The sequence below is a fragment of the Chenopodium album genome, chromosome 1, assembly GCF_948465745.1.
Source record: "Chenopodium album chromosome 1, dcCheAlbu1.1, whole genome shotgun sequence".
Classification (NCBI taxonomy): domain Eukaryota; kingdom Viridiplantae; phylum Streptophyta; class Magnoliopsida; order Caryophyllales; family Amaranthaceae; genus Chenopodium; species Chenopodium album.
The window spans coordinates 82,351,839-82,368,892 of record NC_137834.1 but is presented as its reverse complement, the minus strand read 5'-3'; the positions used below and the strand labels follow the sequence as shown (position 1 = coordinate 82,368,892).

Sequence of the window (17,054 nt, the reverse complement as noted above, 5' to 3'; positions counted from 1 at the left end):
AACTACATACGAGACCAAATTTTTGCGACTACAAAACTAATTATTTGTGACAGATTAGCGACTACTGAGACTAATGATTTTGCAACTAACCAATTAGTCTCTAAACCAAATTTGCAGTCGCTAAATATTTGCGACTAACTATCAATATTTGAGACCATAATCAAGCAACCACCAATATTAATCACAAAAAAAAAAGGTACCCACGCATAAATTCAAATAACCAAAATGTTAATTTTATTCAAATATCCAAAATATAATCAATTTTGTATCAATGTATTAAAAAACAATATTTAACTCATATGACTAATTGTTCCAAAAGTCACCTCCCATATAAAAAAAGTTGTTTCAAATAAGAACTAATGACAATGTAAAAGACCAGTTGTTCATAAAATTACCACCAACAAAATAAAAATCGCTTAGTTGTATCACGAGAGCGGGTGACTGCAGGCGTAGGAGGCTTATAAGGACGGTAAACTTGTTTTACAAGTGATGCCATTTCCTACAATGTTTTTTGCATAGCTAATTTTTCCTTCTTCCATGTAGCTTTTTCGATCTCATGATTTTCGACGAATTCCTTAGCACATTTTAAGCTCTCTGCCGCTATTTTTTGGCTTTCTTCCACCTTGTTATGGTTTTCTTCCGCCATCTTCTTTAGTTCTTCAACTTGAGAACTTAATTGAGAAATCATCGAAGGAGTGGAAGATGATGCAGTAGATTGAGAAGTAGGATCGCTCTTGTAATACATTTGTGAAGCACTCCCTAAATCGTAGACTTTTCCTTTCTTTTGCCCACCTACAACCTCCAAGTAAACTTTGTCGAGGTTTATCTCAATTCCTTTGTTCTTATATTCCTCAAGTTTTTCCATATATTCTCCCTGCATTAAGATATGTATTAGTAACTATGATCTCAAATGTTAAAACTTAAATAAACTAAATACATTTAAATAAAAACAACTATGATAAAAATACAAGCAATGACTTGGGACATCGTCCGGGCCTAAAACTAGTTTGGACTTCTAAAACACAATTTAATTTAATTTGAGGGTGGGTGGTGATGGTTTGGAAATTCCTGAATGTGAGGATCAGGGGTAAAAGTGTCATTTTACCTCTTAATAGATGTTCCAGATTACAATGGTATAACTATTGGGGAACAGAGGATCAGGGGTATTTTTATTATCGTTGTTTTTTTTAATAAAAGATGCAACACTTATAGCAAAATAATTTATGTAAGCAGTTATTAGTAAAAATTTCGACAGAGTCTCCTTTGTAAATTGAAGAATTCCCTCCTATAGGGTATGGCTTCAAAATAAACCTGTTTCAATTCACATTATGCCATACTACATTAATCATATGATTAATGCCGGCAAATCATTCTCATCCTCCAACTCAATCACACAAACAAATAAACAATCCATAATATCTCCAAACATTAACTACCATATATTTTTTTGTAATCTTAGAAAAATATAGAAGTATACTCATACCATGACTTTTTGAGACTTGTCACCCATCAATTCAACTTCATCATTGCCCACACAAACAGAATGAGTGCTCTCATAAACTTCAGCAGCAGTTGGTAAAATTCCATCCTTTTTCTTTGCCTTGTATTAGAATAAGTTGTTAGCACTTAAAGAAAAACAACAAAAAATAGGGGGACATAGACTACAGAGCAATTGTAATAAAGACCAGTTATAGTTATCTATATTAGTGGCTAAAAAGTTTCTACATGCTTCTATCTTATATTAAAAATCATAAGTTTGCTGCTAAAATCATACACTTACCATTTTTTTAACCACTTGAGGAGTAGATACGCTACCTTGGCGATGGCCAGGGTCAAACTTCTCTAATGTTTGGCCAAATAACCGATTATCTCTTGCTTGGTTAGAACGTTTTACAAAATCAAGATGCTTACGCTTATTTATGAATTCAGCTCGAACAGTGTCAGTCATGAAACTAACTTGCTTATGGAGAGCCATTTTGTAAACTTGGTTCAATGTGCCCCTAAGTCGGTCCCCAACCTTTTTGTCAAATTCTCTCCTAGCCTTAGCATCGAACTCAGGTCTCCAAGTATATGTACGCTGCATTAGAATTAACATGTAAAGTTTATAATTTAACTCAAAATAGCATATTATACATAAATAATTTTATTTCTAATTTACAACCTGATATGGCTGCAGGAGTGCAGGATATTACACAACAGCACATTATAGTAAGCCAAAGCTCAATTAACTACCAAAGTTTAACGATCTATCTCATTAAGATACACTAAAATATTGGCATGACGAAAACCATGGGCAACTTGTGAATCAATACTCTAGTAAGATGTAACCTAAGTTTATACTCACAAATGAAACATTACTTTGAACAAGGGCATCTGATCTTTGAAGATTCTTGAAAATCACGGTGTTGTTTAGCAAAATCAATAAACCCTCGCACGCCAATTGTGAACTTCTTTATTAGTAGTCGACCTTCTAATCTCTCATACATCCATTTTCGATTCAATTTCTCCATGATCCTAACTACTAAACGACATTGTTAATCATACACACATATGTAATATAGTCTTCTTATATATGTAATTTATTCTTAATTATTATATACGTTACTTCGTTATTTAGGCAATTACTTAGAAGACAAAAAAAAGGTAAGCAAGAAAAGGTGCAGCAGTTAAGTCATATAGTGTATACACAATCCTTTTTCTTTATTTTTTAAACAATGGAAAAAGAAGTGTTCAATATTCATTTGGTGGGACAACATAAATAGAGAGAAACCAAAAAAATAAACTTAATAGGAACAAAAAAAAAAGAAACTTAATGCATCAGTGTATGATATCCATGATTTGCATATGCTTATAGTGAAACAAGCAGAACAAAACAATGATAGGTATAACTCAATATATTTTACCAAATCTAGAAACAAAATTTCAGAACAGCGGAAACTACATACATAAATATGAAGCAACATATATATGAGAATAGGATATCTAGTGTTAAGGAAAAATATAAGAAAAATAATCTAAAAATATTATATAGGGTTTTAAGTCAGTTTTTGTCAAGGGGTACAGCTGAAAAATCTAAAAAACATGGTATGCTAGTAAGGGGTGTTTTCCTTGAAGTTTTATGCAATTTCTTTGCTCTGTTTTATACATTTTACTCACACAACTGTAGCCTATTTAAAGGCCTAAATTCTGAAACATAAGTTATTATATGTATTAAAATTAATTTATGTAGACATTTGGATTTTTATTTGAAGTAGCAGGTGTTGTGTTATCTATAATATCTAACTGCTACATTTGTGAACCAATATCTGCATTGTTCCTGATGTACACAAGCCATTGAGAGAAAGAGAGCTGAACTGATTAGACCACTGAAGCTACTGAAGAACAGACAAATACAAAGACTACAACGACAAAAATGCTAAGACCGAGCAATAAATTGGTTCCCAAATGCCCATTCCTTCCATTTCAATAAAGCTTCAACCAATACCAGCCACTAAAGTATGGAAGATAACAACTAGGAATGCTGATAATAATGTGACATATTTTGATTCATGACCCCACATAAAAAAAACAGTATGCTAGTAAGGGTTGTTTTCCTTGAACTTTTGAGAAAGAGGTGAGAACACTGATGAATCTCTAAGCTTAATTGTTACTCTAATGTGAAGACAGTATGTAAGAAAAAAAAACAAAAAACAATAAAAGGGAAAACAACAGCATTAATATTCAGTTAAATAATTACACTAGGAAATAAAAGGGAAAACAACAACATTAATCTTCAGTTGAATAATTACACTAGGAAAGTACATAACAAAGTTTTTGACTTTAAAAACAGAAAGTGAGAAAGCAATACCAAAACTGCAAGAGTACGGGGTAATAATGCTGCAGACTTGCAGTGAATATGTACAATAAATCTATACCGATGTTTGCTACTTTATCCCACAAACGATACGTTGATTTTTATTATTTTTGGTAAGAAAGAGAGCCAACGTGTACATGGATACATACATGTGCATATACATTAATAAAAATATAATAATTTTTTTTTTGAAAACACAGAGTAAAAATTCCTAAACTAAACAAGATAATTCATGGTTAAATAACACATAAAAGACATGAAGCTAGCCCAATGTTATTGTCACTCTCCACAAGTTTCTCTATTCCTTCCCTACTAACTTGTTAAGGCAAGAGTCTGAAACGAAAAAAACTACTACAAAGCCTTTATACGTACAAGACTAGAACTTCTTTGGAAAATTAGAGATCTGCATATGATTCTCCTCCTTTCAAGCAAGAACTCATGTATTCGATAGAACTAGGTTCCTCAGTATGCAAATGATTTATGCAGGTGTATATAATAATAATAATAAAAAAAAAAGAATTATGCAGGTTATATATTCTTAAAGTAACTGTTCGTCTATTTACTAAGTCAAATTTTGACAACAATAATCGAAGAATTCCAGTCCTCCAAGGCTCCACCATAAAGTCTAGTCTGCATTACCATGTTTTGAATCAAATATTTGTTGCTATGGTGTTGGGAGGATTCAAAGGCCTAGATCACTGTAACACTAAAATCAAACTGCAGGTGAACAATAGACATTTGGGGGTTTTACTTGGTGAAAAGTATGGACTTTCCAGTAGTTTATTATATTTCTGGATTCGCAATTTGCAATATAAACCAAATTAAAATAAAAAATTGAACAAAAAAACTCAATAAACCCTAAAATTCGCAATTCCTAATTCTACTAACTTATTACGAATTATTTTCAAGAATAACCCCTAATAACCCATAAACATAATTGAGAAATACTAATTCCTTATTCTAGTTACTTAATTCAACCAAACTTTCAAGAATAATTCTCGAATCTGTGAAATTATCAGATTAAAACCAATTTACAATTCAATCAATAATCAGATTAATATCAATTCGCAATTGAAAAAAATTAAAATAAAAAATTGGACAAAAAACTCAAAGATAAACCTAAAATTCGCAATTGACATAATGCAGTAAGGGAAAGATTGAATGGAAGGTAGGAAGAAGAAGAACACGTACTAACCTGGGTGAAGTGGTGGTGGCGCAACAGCAGCAGAGGAAGACGACGGTGATGGCTGGCTTGCTTTGAGGTTCTAAACTTTTTTTTTTTGAGGAAGAGTATGATACTCTTGTTTTTTACGGTGAATACTGATGATAATTCTTGTTTTTTTTTGCGGCAATAAATTTTTTTTTTATTTTGGAGGAATAAGGGTTTTTTTTATTATACTAAGGGTTTTTTTATTATTTCTTTTTAATAAATATTAAAAATAATATTAGCGACTACCGTGTTAGTTGCAAATTATTATAAGAGCGTCGCAGATTAGCAACCGCATAGCAACTATTATAAATTCGGTTGCAAATTTTGCGACTACTCGTTTTTTTCTGTCGCAAAAATATTTTTTGCAACTGATTATTATTGTAGTTGCAAAAATCAGTTGCTAATTAACGACCGCATAACAACTACTACAAATTCGGTTGCAAAATTTGCGACTACTTGTCTTATTCAGTCGCTAAAATTATTTTTGCAACTAATTATTATGGTAGTCGCAAAAATCAGTTGCTAATTCACCTTTTTCTTGTAGTGTTGAGCAAGACAAAATGAATCATATGGATTGAATAATGTATGCATGATGCAATGTTCTTAGGCCAGGAGGCTAAGGACAATTACATCATGTGACCCGATAGATGAAGGAACTTAGGTCATGGAGCTAAGAATCATATATGGTGTAAAGAAGCGATCTTGAACGTCACATAGGTCTGGAAGTTAAGCACGTATATAAATGAAGTGATTATGTTCGTTGCTTAGGTCAAGGAGCTAAGAACGATATGCTTTGTATATAAATGTTTCTCAGCACATTATGCGATGCATGAAACAATGAATATTGCTTAGGTCAGGAAGCTAAGCAAGTATACAATATTTCTTCTAATGAATGTTTTCTCTAAATATGATGAAACATGCACATCGTTGAAACAAGATTTCATGATAAAGGGATCTTAAAGGGAAAGATGATTGAGATTGATATGGATGTGTGAGTGAAATGTGTGAATGTGATACTAAGGCTGGCTGCAAGGGTTATGGCGATGGAAAGAGATGTGAGAAGAGTCAAAGATGATGACTCTTTAGGCTAGGTAGGCTAAACGATGTGGGTTCAAGCCCCCAAGTCTAGCTCTAAATGGGTAGGGGTAAGCATTGGATATTCTTTGACTCGATCATGCATGGATATGAATATAAATTTGGCCGCACCTCGATGTGAGGTTGCCTACGTGTCCATTAGGAATCAGGCCAACATAGCTCTAGCCGAACTTTGCACAAGTGTGTGTACACCTCAAAGAGGTCTTTCAAGGGTTGTAAGGTGGTTAAGCTGAAGGTTTAAGGAAGTAAGGGTTAAAGGCTTAAGACCCGAGAGAAGCCCCTAAGATATGCAATTGTGTATTAGACTTTGCATGTTTTATTTTTCATATATTTTTGTTTTGAATTTTGCAAATTTATTTTCATTTTTTCTTCTTTTTTTTTTTTTTTGCTTTTTTTTTTCTCATTCTTTTGAATCAATGTGGGCAATCTCAGATCATGCGGTCCATCACTTACTTAGCATTAATGTTTCTCAGGCACGGTACCAAGCACTCGATGAGAGACGCAATTTGAGACGTGTTCATATCAAAGACATTGGAACACTTGCCCTTAGACATTGTTTTATTGTTGCTTTTTTGCTTTTTTTTTTTACTTGCTTTTTGAATGTTATACAATTACACATCTTCCAATCCCAGGGTTAAGTAAATGTGGGTTGAAGAAATGAAGGCCAAACATTAGACGAGGCTCAAAGTGGTTGATGAAGAAATGGAAAGTGATTGAACGGTTAACAGGGAATGACAGGGTTGCAGAGGTGCCTCAAGTCATTGGTGTACCTTGTGTTTAGTTCGGTAATTGATTTTTTTTTGAATGAGTGAATGAAAAATAATATGATCGAGATGTAAAGGAAGCTTCTCATTTTAATAATGGAATAAAGGTTAATGAAACACATGGAACATATAAAAATTTGAAATGAAAAACCTATACTAGACATGAATGGGGGAATGGAGATGAATGATAAAAAAAAAAGAAATCATGAAATCTTGCACAAAGGATCTATTGTGCGCCTTGTTTTCATTACTTCTTGCCGCCTGGAGGGACAGGAAGTTTGTTTGCATCCACCAAGTCTTGAATGACGTCCTTCAAATTCCAACATTGCTCCGTAGTGTGGCCCCTTCCTTGATGGTACTTGCAATGGGCATTGGGATTCCATTTGACGCTCCTTTCTTCAGGTTTTGGCTCTGGAAATGGCCCAATAGGTGTGATCAAGCCTTGACTATAAAGGCGATCAAAAGCCGCATCATAAGTCATTCCTAAAGAAGTGTAAGTTCTTTTCTTCTTGGGCAATGGAGCATCAAGAGCTAACACTTCATTGAGATCAACTTGGCTTATATTGTTTTCGTGCTTAGAAGACGAAGAAGAAGGATGTTCGTTCTACTTGTTTTTCCAAGTGTTATTATTGTTACTACCGGCAGTCTTTATTAGATCATCCTCGATATTGATGCCAATGTCATATACAGCTTCAAAAGTGTTCAAAGGAAGAAATTTAAGATGTTGCTTGTACTTCTGAGTCAAATTTTGGATGAAAAGGCGAATCATCTCTTTTTCTTTGGGAGGATCTACCAAGAGTGCAGCTATTTCCCTCCACCAGTTTAGATAAGTGGTGAAGCCTTCATTCTCTTTTTGTTTGAGAATGGAGAGTTCACGTTCAGAAGTTCTAGCTTGAATGTTACACTTGTAACGATTCATGAAACTTTTGGTGACATCTTGCCAAGTCGCAGTACGCTTGGCATCTATGGAATAGAACCATTGTTGGCAAGCATGTTCTAACGAGAGAGGGAACACCGTAGGGAAGAGTGTTACGTCCAATCCCTTAAGAACCATGGTAGCAGAGAACACCTTCAAATGGAATATTGGATTGTCAGTAGTCTTGAACTTTGGAATATCAGCAGTGGAGAACTTTTCAGGTAGTCTGTCCTTCACATCCAAAGGAGTGGGAGGCCATTCCACATAGGTGAAATCCTCAGAAATCTTGCTCATTTGCTCTTTGATCTTGTCCATTGCAGCCGCAGTAACATTATTTTGCTCTACTGTGTTGACTCTGGTAGTGAGTGCTTGCAACATGGTAGACATTGTTTCAATGGACTTGTTAATGCTCTCAATATCTTCCTTAGTGGCCATTGATGTGGAGATGGTGAAGTTCTCTTCTAAGAGGTTGATGCAATAATGACTCGAACCGTACCAATCTACCCTTGCTCCTTGACCAAGTACTGTGAAATGAAATAAATTCATTTAATTGTTTGACTCATTGCTCAAGATAGGAAAGGAAGGAAAAAATAGACATTTGAAAACAGGTGAGAAAACTCCACTCATTCCTATCACGACGGAAAACGACGCATGCATGGTCCTAGTATACGATCATAAAAAATATAGTGCATTACTCGAAGACAAATTGTGTGCAATGACTCAACATGTGTGATTAGGTGATTTTATTAAGACTCATGGTATGATCGCATGGCTAGACATGAGGACGTTGTGAAAAACAAAGGACCCAATGACCAAATAGCACGGAAGACTAAAAGACAAACTAACTTGATTAATTTTGTCCAATTTTAACGTTTATGCTATTTACTAGGTGAAAACGGTCCATTGACAATCATTATTCATAAATACGATCAACAAAAAAACACATGTTAAGGTTAGCACAAAAAATCACAAGAAACTATGAAGAGCTGAGGACTAGAATTTTAGAAGAGTTATGACTCATGAGTATAAAAAATAAATAAATAAAAATAAAAATCTATAATCCTATGTTATATGAGTTGACACGGATCAAAGGATTTGGCAAAAACTAACTTGAAACGAAAAGATATAAAAAAAATAAAAATAAAACAAAAGAAAGTTGACGCTAAAAAGACACCTAAACCGGACAGGCTGCAGTATATCGGTTATAAATTTCTATCTGTGACTCTGATTGAGACAAAACCAACGCCAAATGAAAGATAAAACCCGGGGCTATAGATCCATAGGTGGAACGACACATAACTCTTTCTAGAACTCCTTCTAAGACCAAAACAAGTTGACCCTTGTGCAGTATACAGAATTAAAATCCGGGTGACTCAAAAATTAAAAAAAAGGGGTTTGATAAGAGAAAAAAAATAATTAAAAAAAGGTCAATAAAAAAATGCACACATAAGCATATCGTCACACATGATGCAATGAAGTTCGTAACCTAAAGTCAAGTTCTATATTCGACTATGGTCAAGCTTTTGGGTGTCAAAGGGTACCATGGTTAAGAGTTTGGGCGCGTTAGCAAGGTAGCCTCCCTTGAGGGTGTATGCCAACGGGCGGCTCCGCAAGTTCGTGATGAAATCGAACTCGACTCCATGGTTTGGGTGGATTTAAAAACTCGGATGAACCCTTATTGCCATGAGCGTTTTTGGGTTGATAGAGCATAAATTCCCCGAGCTAGCCACATACGTAGAACATGACTGGCAAAATAGTTAAGCTAAAAAAATCATATGCATATGTGACAATGCCAATTAAATCGAAGGAATACAATTCAAGAATCTTTCAAGTCTCATCCACTCCTCTTAATTAAATACCGATCACTCAAATCGATAAATAACCAAGAATCCTCCCCAGTGGAGTCGCCAAATTGTAGGCGGCGCTCGAAGTGCGCCTACGTTAATGCATGTGTGAATATGCTTGGCACTCATAGGAAGTGGGAATTGACATAATACGATTAGGGACAAGGAAAGTAGGGAGCCGCCAACAAGTTTTTAAGGAACTTGTAAACCATTCACGGATCATAAAAGGCAACCACGATAAAGGGACAACGAAGGCAACAACGATTGACCCGTGAAGGTTACACCCCATTCATAATCCATGAGATTACTAACTCCATATGGTTCGGAACCACGAAAGGAGGATCGAGGATGATGGTACGAAGTGAGTCATGGAGTCATATTTGCCCGTATTGGCCTCTACTCGATTCTTATAGTGAAAAGTGATTCTTGCGATCTCAAAGGCATGCAAACAAAATATTCAATTTGCTCCAAACTATTATTAAGCTAAATTGGTTTAATATTAATGCAACATATTATTCTAAAATATTGTGATCACTTGATTAAACAACAAGATTAAAAAGGAACCCAAACCGGTTGTCCAAATTATCTTATTAGGCGTGATTTTCAATTACATATTCCCTTTAACATGCAATGTTGTGATCAATAAATATAATAAAATAAACATTTATATTGGAAGCAATTTAATCATAATATAATTATTCAAATCAAATATAAAATAACCTAATCATGATGCTAGCAATATTAAAATAAAATAAGAGTAATTAAATTAATTAATTACTCACATTCCGCGCTTTCCTTTAAATTGCTACATCATGAATAAACTGTTAGTAACTTCAATAAAAATATAAAGCAAATGAAAATTAAATTAAATAAATATAGATTTGATTTGGTCCAAACCCTCAGTTATTTATACCTTTCACGACTTGTTTTAAGGATGGAACCTCGGGTTTAGTATAGACTCCTTGGAGTGCTTAGAGGAAGAATGGTGTAATTAGGAATATAGGTTTAAGGCTTAGAATATGGGAGAGAGAGAAGAGAATGTTTTTTGGTGTAAAAGAGAGAAAGAGAGAAGGATTTGATGATCAAGATTGTTGATGATTAAAAAAGGGGAGATATGAACTCTATTTATAAGGAAAAAATAGGGGTCGAAGAATGAAGAAAAGATAAGAATTCGAATCGGATAAACTCTTGCGATAGACAACAGTTTTTGCGGTTTTTGTTTTTATCATATCTTTTGATCCAGAAATCGGAATAAGATGAACAAGATATCGTTGGAAAGATTTTGAAGTCTACTTTCTAACCCAATTAAAATCAGATTAAAATATTTTGTAGAACAAAGTATATGGCCGAAATCAAATACTTTTGTATACATCCGGTTTACACTAATATTAGTGTACATCGAGCAGTATAAGGGTAACTTTTAGCTAATTTTAGGGTAACTTTTTGCCTATTTTTGGGTAACTTTAAACATAATATAATTTTTGTATAAATAGACAACAAGAAAAGTTTTATAAAGGTAATTTAATTACATTCAATCATTAATAATTGATTTTTAGTCATTTAAAATGTGATTCTTTACTAATAAAGTGTAGATAATTTTTATTTGAATTGGGTTAATTTTACGCATATTGGGGTAACTTTTATTCATTTCAGAGGTAACTTTTAATCACTTTAATCTATCTTTATAATGGATGTAAAATAATTATTGTACACCTAATTTTTTTAAAAGTTTGTGAGCCGAAATAGTGAGACGGTGTCAGTTTTGGATAGAGTTTGACATTTTATTCATATCTTTTCCGTTATAGCTCGGAATTGATATTATAATATATAGTTGGAAAGATAATTTCAAGGGCTATCCAACCATATAAAATTTGGATAAAAACTATGAGGAACGAAAATAATATCTGTCTATCTTTGAACATCTTTCAATTCGGATAGAAATAGGATTTTTAAAAAGAAAAGTTTTATTCAATTTCAAACTTTTTAATCTTTTCTTTTCAAAAAGGATAATTAAGATCTTTTAGAAACTTTTAGAACCTTCCAATTAATCCTAATTGGTTTAGGAATGGTATTAAATAATTTGGACCCTCCACATGATCATTGGGTCGTAGGTAAGGTGGGCTTAGGTTTGGTTTGGGCTCAGTTTTTTATTTTGGTTATAACTTATTCGTTATAACTTGGATTTGGGATTATAATATATCATTGGAAATATCTTTTAAATACCCATCCAACTATTCAATCATTGGACCCAGATTATGGACCAAAATAAACTGGATTAAACGATTTTATAAAAAGGACACGAAATGAATGATTTTAAAGGACACGAAATGAATTATTTTGGGTTTAAAGGCACGCAAAGAGGAAAATAAGTTATGGTTTGGGGAAATGGGCTAGAAGTTGGGTTGGTTTTTGAAATGGAAATATGGATTTAAGCACTCCAAGATTAAATACTCAACCCGACTAATAATGACGATGAAAGGTTGTTCATCATCGGGTTTGGTTTTGGGGAGACATTTTTAGGTGTCTACAGTCAGACTTAACTTTCTCCTCTCCCTCCTCGTCCTGATTCAGAAGAGGACAGGGGGGTAAGATGTGAGACAAATTAAAAAAAAAAAAGAAAAAAAATGCTAAGTCAGATGTTAAAGAGCTTACCGTGGTCTCCAGCAACCGGGCGTCTTTGAAATCATCTTTTAACCCTTCTACTGCAGCAGAAGTCCCCTCGCCGCTTTTAAAAGCTTTGACTACCCGTGCTACCTTAGCGGCGGTAGCAGCAACTTCTTCCTCTTCAGGGGTCAAGCGGAAGAGAGGGTCCTTCTTCTCCCACAAAGGCTTCTGTTGCAGATATTCGAAAGCCGGAGTAATGGAAAACTTCTTGGCGTGCAAGGATAAGGGCCGATACTTGGAATCAGTTATGGGAGGTTGGTTGTTGGTTATGACCCTTTCAGCGTTTATCCCAAGTCGCTTATAGTTGATGGTAACGTTGCCCTCGTAAAATACTGAGGAAAGGAGAGAATATGCATAAGTACAAGCAAAAAACATGCTGAAGTACTGGAGTTTGAAATTAAAACAAAATAAATGGAGTCATCGGCCCCAGCCAAAGGTACTTACCGCCTCTATATTTTCGGCTGAGGCCGACAACGAGCATGCGCTCATGAAAGGCGTAATGAGAATCCGACAGCCAAGTCTCCGGCACGAACTTCTATCGGCCTGTTCCTCTGGGATTCTCTTTCTTCCCGAAGTACTTTAACTGAGCATCACTAGATGCCCCAACTGCTTCAGGACCCAAGTCCTGCATCTCGGATAAGGTTGTGATAGATATCATGGGATACTGAAGGCATTCGGGTGATCGGGATCTGAAGGAGCTCTTACCCAAATCCACTGGCCTCACTAGTCCTTGTCCGAACTGTCGTTCGACCACATTGTCAAAAACCTCGACAGGACTTTCAATTCGCCACCAGCCAGGACCATGTTCACCATAACCGCTTTGGACGTTTGGCACGAACCGATGCAGCTTCTTGAAGCAGTGAACGCTCGGCTGCTGATGGTAGAACAGGCTCACCCAAATATAAGTCATTATTCTTCAGATACTGACAGGCGTCAATTGGCACAAGGAGATGTGGTACTTGTTCAGCACCTCAGCAACAAAAGGATGCAGAGGGAATCGGAGCCCGTACTGCAGTTGCCGAGTGTACACCCCCACATATCCAGGGGTGGACGGTGAATTCTATCAGTCAAGTCGGGCATTCGACACCAATACCTATCCTCCTCCATAATGCCATAAAAAAATTCAATTTGTCGGCAAAGCGATAAGCTTCGTCGTTCTTCACCCATGATGTGTCTATTTTATATAGTATTTTACCCCCGTCCCTTGGTCGTAATTAGTAGTGTTTTTGGCTCTTTAGAGCCACTTTTATTACTAATTGGTGTTTTATAGTGTTTTCGTAGATTTGGTTGACTTTTGCAGGGATTTATGCTTTTGGAGTATTTTCCCGAGATATTTTGGAGCAATCACAAACATTGGAGAAGCACGACTAGATTTTATAGCCCAGGGCCGGTTAGAACCATCGAACCGGTGATTAAGGGCTCGATATAGGTGATACCGAGGCATTTGGACCGAGTATTCAAGACCGGAAGAGGAAACCCAGATTGGCCCGAAGAATTGGAGCCCAATCGTAGTCCAAATAGTGGCCCAAGTGAACCGCCCGGCCAAAGAGGCTGGCGCCCGGAGGCGCGCCCGGCCGGGCGGGAGAAGTTAAGGTGGTCGCCCGGTGACGCGCCCGGCCGGGCGCGAGATTAATATAAGGAGCAAAAAGGCACGCCCGATCGGGCGCGTGTATTTCTTAGGAGACGATTAGCGTCGTTTTAATTTGTTTTAGTTTAGGATTTTGTACGGAGTATAAATACTCCTCCGTAATACGATTTTAGGGGATCTTTTTCCTCTCTCTTATTTTTACTCTTTCTTTACTCTCTTAATTGTTCTCTTAGATTTTCTTTCTCTAAAACCTTTGTTCTTAATCTACTCTTAATTCCAGATTTGTTTGGTAACGATTTCTCTTCTCTTAATCTTAGTTATTTATTTTATTCCTTTAATCATGTCTTGCTTTATTGCTTTGATTAGTTTAGTTTTTACTATGTGTGAGTAGTTTTATTTCTAGGGTTTATGAGGATCCATAAATAATATGAAGGGGTAGTTTATTGTTGTTAATTATCAATGCTAGATTAATTTCCTATTGATTGATTTAATGCTTTGTGACTAGATTAGGCCTGATCTTCTATGCATGAGTTTGACAACATTGATTCGAGATTCGAGAGATGAGAATTGATGTTTAGGTCTAGTTTCAATAGGCAGGTTAATTTATAAATGGTTAAGTCGAGATTCGAGAGATGAGATTTAATACCGATAGATTATTTCTGTGATTGTAATACGTAGCGAAAGCCCTTTACGATCTGGTTAATTGATGCATTGATGATTGACTATTATTGATTTTTGGTATTGCATGATAATTTCTTATTGAATTGTTTTAACGCTTTACAATTACGGCTTGTAAAAGTATAGCAATATTGAATTGATGAATCGAGCAGATGTTAATTTGATATTAAAGGCTATTTTCAATAAGAACTTAGATCTAGTAAATTGCGAGAGCCTGTTAGATCTATGTTGATTAATAAATTGCGAGAGCCTGTTAATCATGTTATTTATGTAATGTCAATGATTGATTATTATGTTTTACCCTGGAGTATTATTTATTGGTGAACCTATGCCCTAGATCGTTTTTATATTATTTTCTCCCTATTCTTGATCTCCGTAGTTTAGTTTATTATTCAAATATAAATATTGGTTACTTAGATAATTTAGATTATAATAATTAATTAGGCGTAGAAAGACTCGTTTCCCTGTGGAGTTCGACCCTACTTCCCTATCTACTTTAGTTAGAGGACTTAGGTAATTATTTTTTATTAGGGGATACGACTTTACCCTGTCAACCCACCAGGAATAGGGCGGGCAATTCATCAGCCCCAAGTTTTCATTGGCGTTCCCCCATTCAGCAGCCCCATGGGGCAACTCCCAAACTACAGCGGCCACATTCTCCTTTTGACCTGAGGTACTCGCCTCCCCTGTCCCACGGGGCGACACCGTTCTAGAGGTTCTAGCCTCACCCGTCTCTTGGGGAAGCATGGTATTCAGTGAAACTGCGACAATTCCCTCATCTTCAGTAGAGCGAGAATTCTCCTCGGTCGGCTTGATTCTATCCCTAGGATGTCAAAATCGGCCTCGTGCCATTGCTTAAATTGCTCAAAAATTCGAAAGAAAAATTGGAAAAAGAAAGGGTGCTTTGAAAATCAAAGAAAACCAAATTAAATTCGGAGAAAATTACCTTAATTTGAAGCGCAATTCGCCGATCTTTAAGTTCAGAGTATCAAAATTCGGTTTTAAAGCCTTAATCTCGGGAAATCAGTGAAGTTTGAAGTCGGAATCAAGGGTTTTGCTTGAGTTTAGAATGCGAATGTATGAAGAAATGAGGAGAGAGAGCGTGTGATTACTTTAATCTTTCCAGAAATTGGAATTTTGGGAGTCCGTGCCTTTAATCTCTTATTAAGTAACCGTTAAACACACTCCCTCTAATTAACTACCCATTATATGTCCCACTTCCTTAATCATTATCCAAATGACGGTTATTAAATTAATGATTGTTTAAATTTTAAATCTTTTGATTTAACTAAATTATTTACTTCCCTCCGTTTTTTGTTAATGAAAACCCGACCCGTCATTCTTCCTAATCGGGTCTGGGGGGCAAGCTGTTTGGGTCCAATTCATGTCAATTGGGCCCGGTCCATAAATAATTTAATTTAAAGCCCAAGGTCAAAGGTTCAACTCTCCAAACCATGCCAAGTCAGGTCAAGGGTCTAGTCAACGTGGCAAGTTCACTTGGCTCCAAGCCCATATCTCCTTATTCTGCTAAGGTATTAAAACCTTCACGTCTCTTATATTGCATTCATTTTCACTCTCTACACTGTATTGACTTCGACAGCAGAGGGGCCTTCCTCGACACAACCCCCGAGGCCAGTTTACTCGTGTTTGCTGTGCAGGAAACCCTCGGCCCAGCATCATTTGGACCGAGTTTAGTCTTCTGCCTACTTTAAAGGACCTTACCGAAGGTCCCATTGTTTTGCCCAAAACAATTTGGTTAGCGTATAAGATTGTCAAGGATTCATGTGATATAGATATGGCTGCCCGTAGGGAATATTTCAAGCATTACCCCTAACTTGAACCCCACTGTGATCATACACTAAAGTACGGTGGCGTCCAAAGGGAAAGAAGATAGAGCAAAAGAGTCGCCAACAAGTTTTAGAAACTTGTAAACCGTTCACGAGGTGAAGGTTACACCCCTTAACGATCCAAGAGATCGTCAACTCCAATAGGTTTGGAACCATGACTGCTAGTTCAGGGACGAAGGTACAAATCCAACCTAAAAGAGATTGAACCTGCCCTCATAATAGGCCTCTACTTTATTCTAATCGTATTCATGTGCGCTTTCTGACTAACATGCAATCAATAGGATTAACCCTAAACATGTTTATATATGTTGGTTGAATATTAATGCACAAATAAATCTATTATTGGCGATCACTTGAATTATAATCAAATTAACCTTAAACAAGATTATTAATTATCTTATATAAGCGTGATTACAAGTACCAATTCCCTTTAAACATGCATAAAAGGTGTGATCAAGCAATAACAATAAATATAATCAAGAAACATAATAATAATCATAACAATTATAATCATGATAACAATCATAATAATTATAATATAATAATAATCATAATCATGTTAAAGCATAATAATAGTAAGATCCTAGACATGATA

General features: G+C 35.6%; 1 protein-coding gene across 1 annotated transcript; it reads right to left on the bottom strand.

Annotated features, from left to right (window-relative positions):
- Window positions 1–411: 411 nt before the first annotated feature.
- On the bottom strand, window positions 412–2,072 carry LOC145616577 (uncharacterized). The gene is made up of 3 exons (XM_081671360.1): window positions 1,781–2,072; window positions 1,484–1,600; window positions 412–874 (listed from the first exon to the last, which is right to left on the bottom strand). The coding sequence occupies exons 1-3, from the start codon at window positions 1,973–1,975 to the stop codon at window positions 500–502; spliced, it is 687 nt and encodes a 228-aa protein (XP_081527486.1). The 5' UTR covers window positions 1,976–2,072; the 3' UTR covers window positions 412–499.
- Between the last annotated feature and the right edge of the window lie 14,982 nt (window positions 2,073–17,054).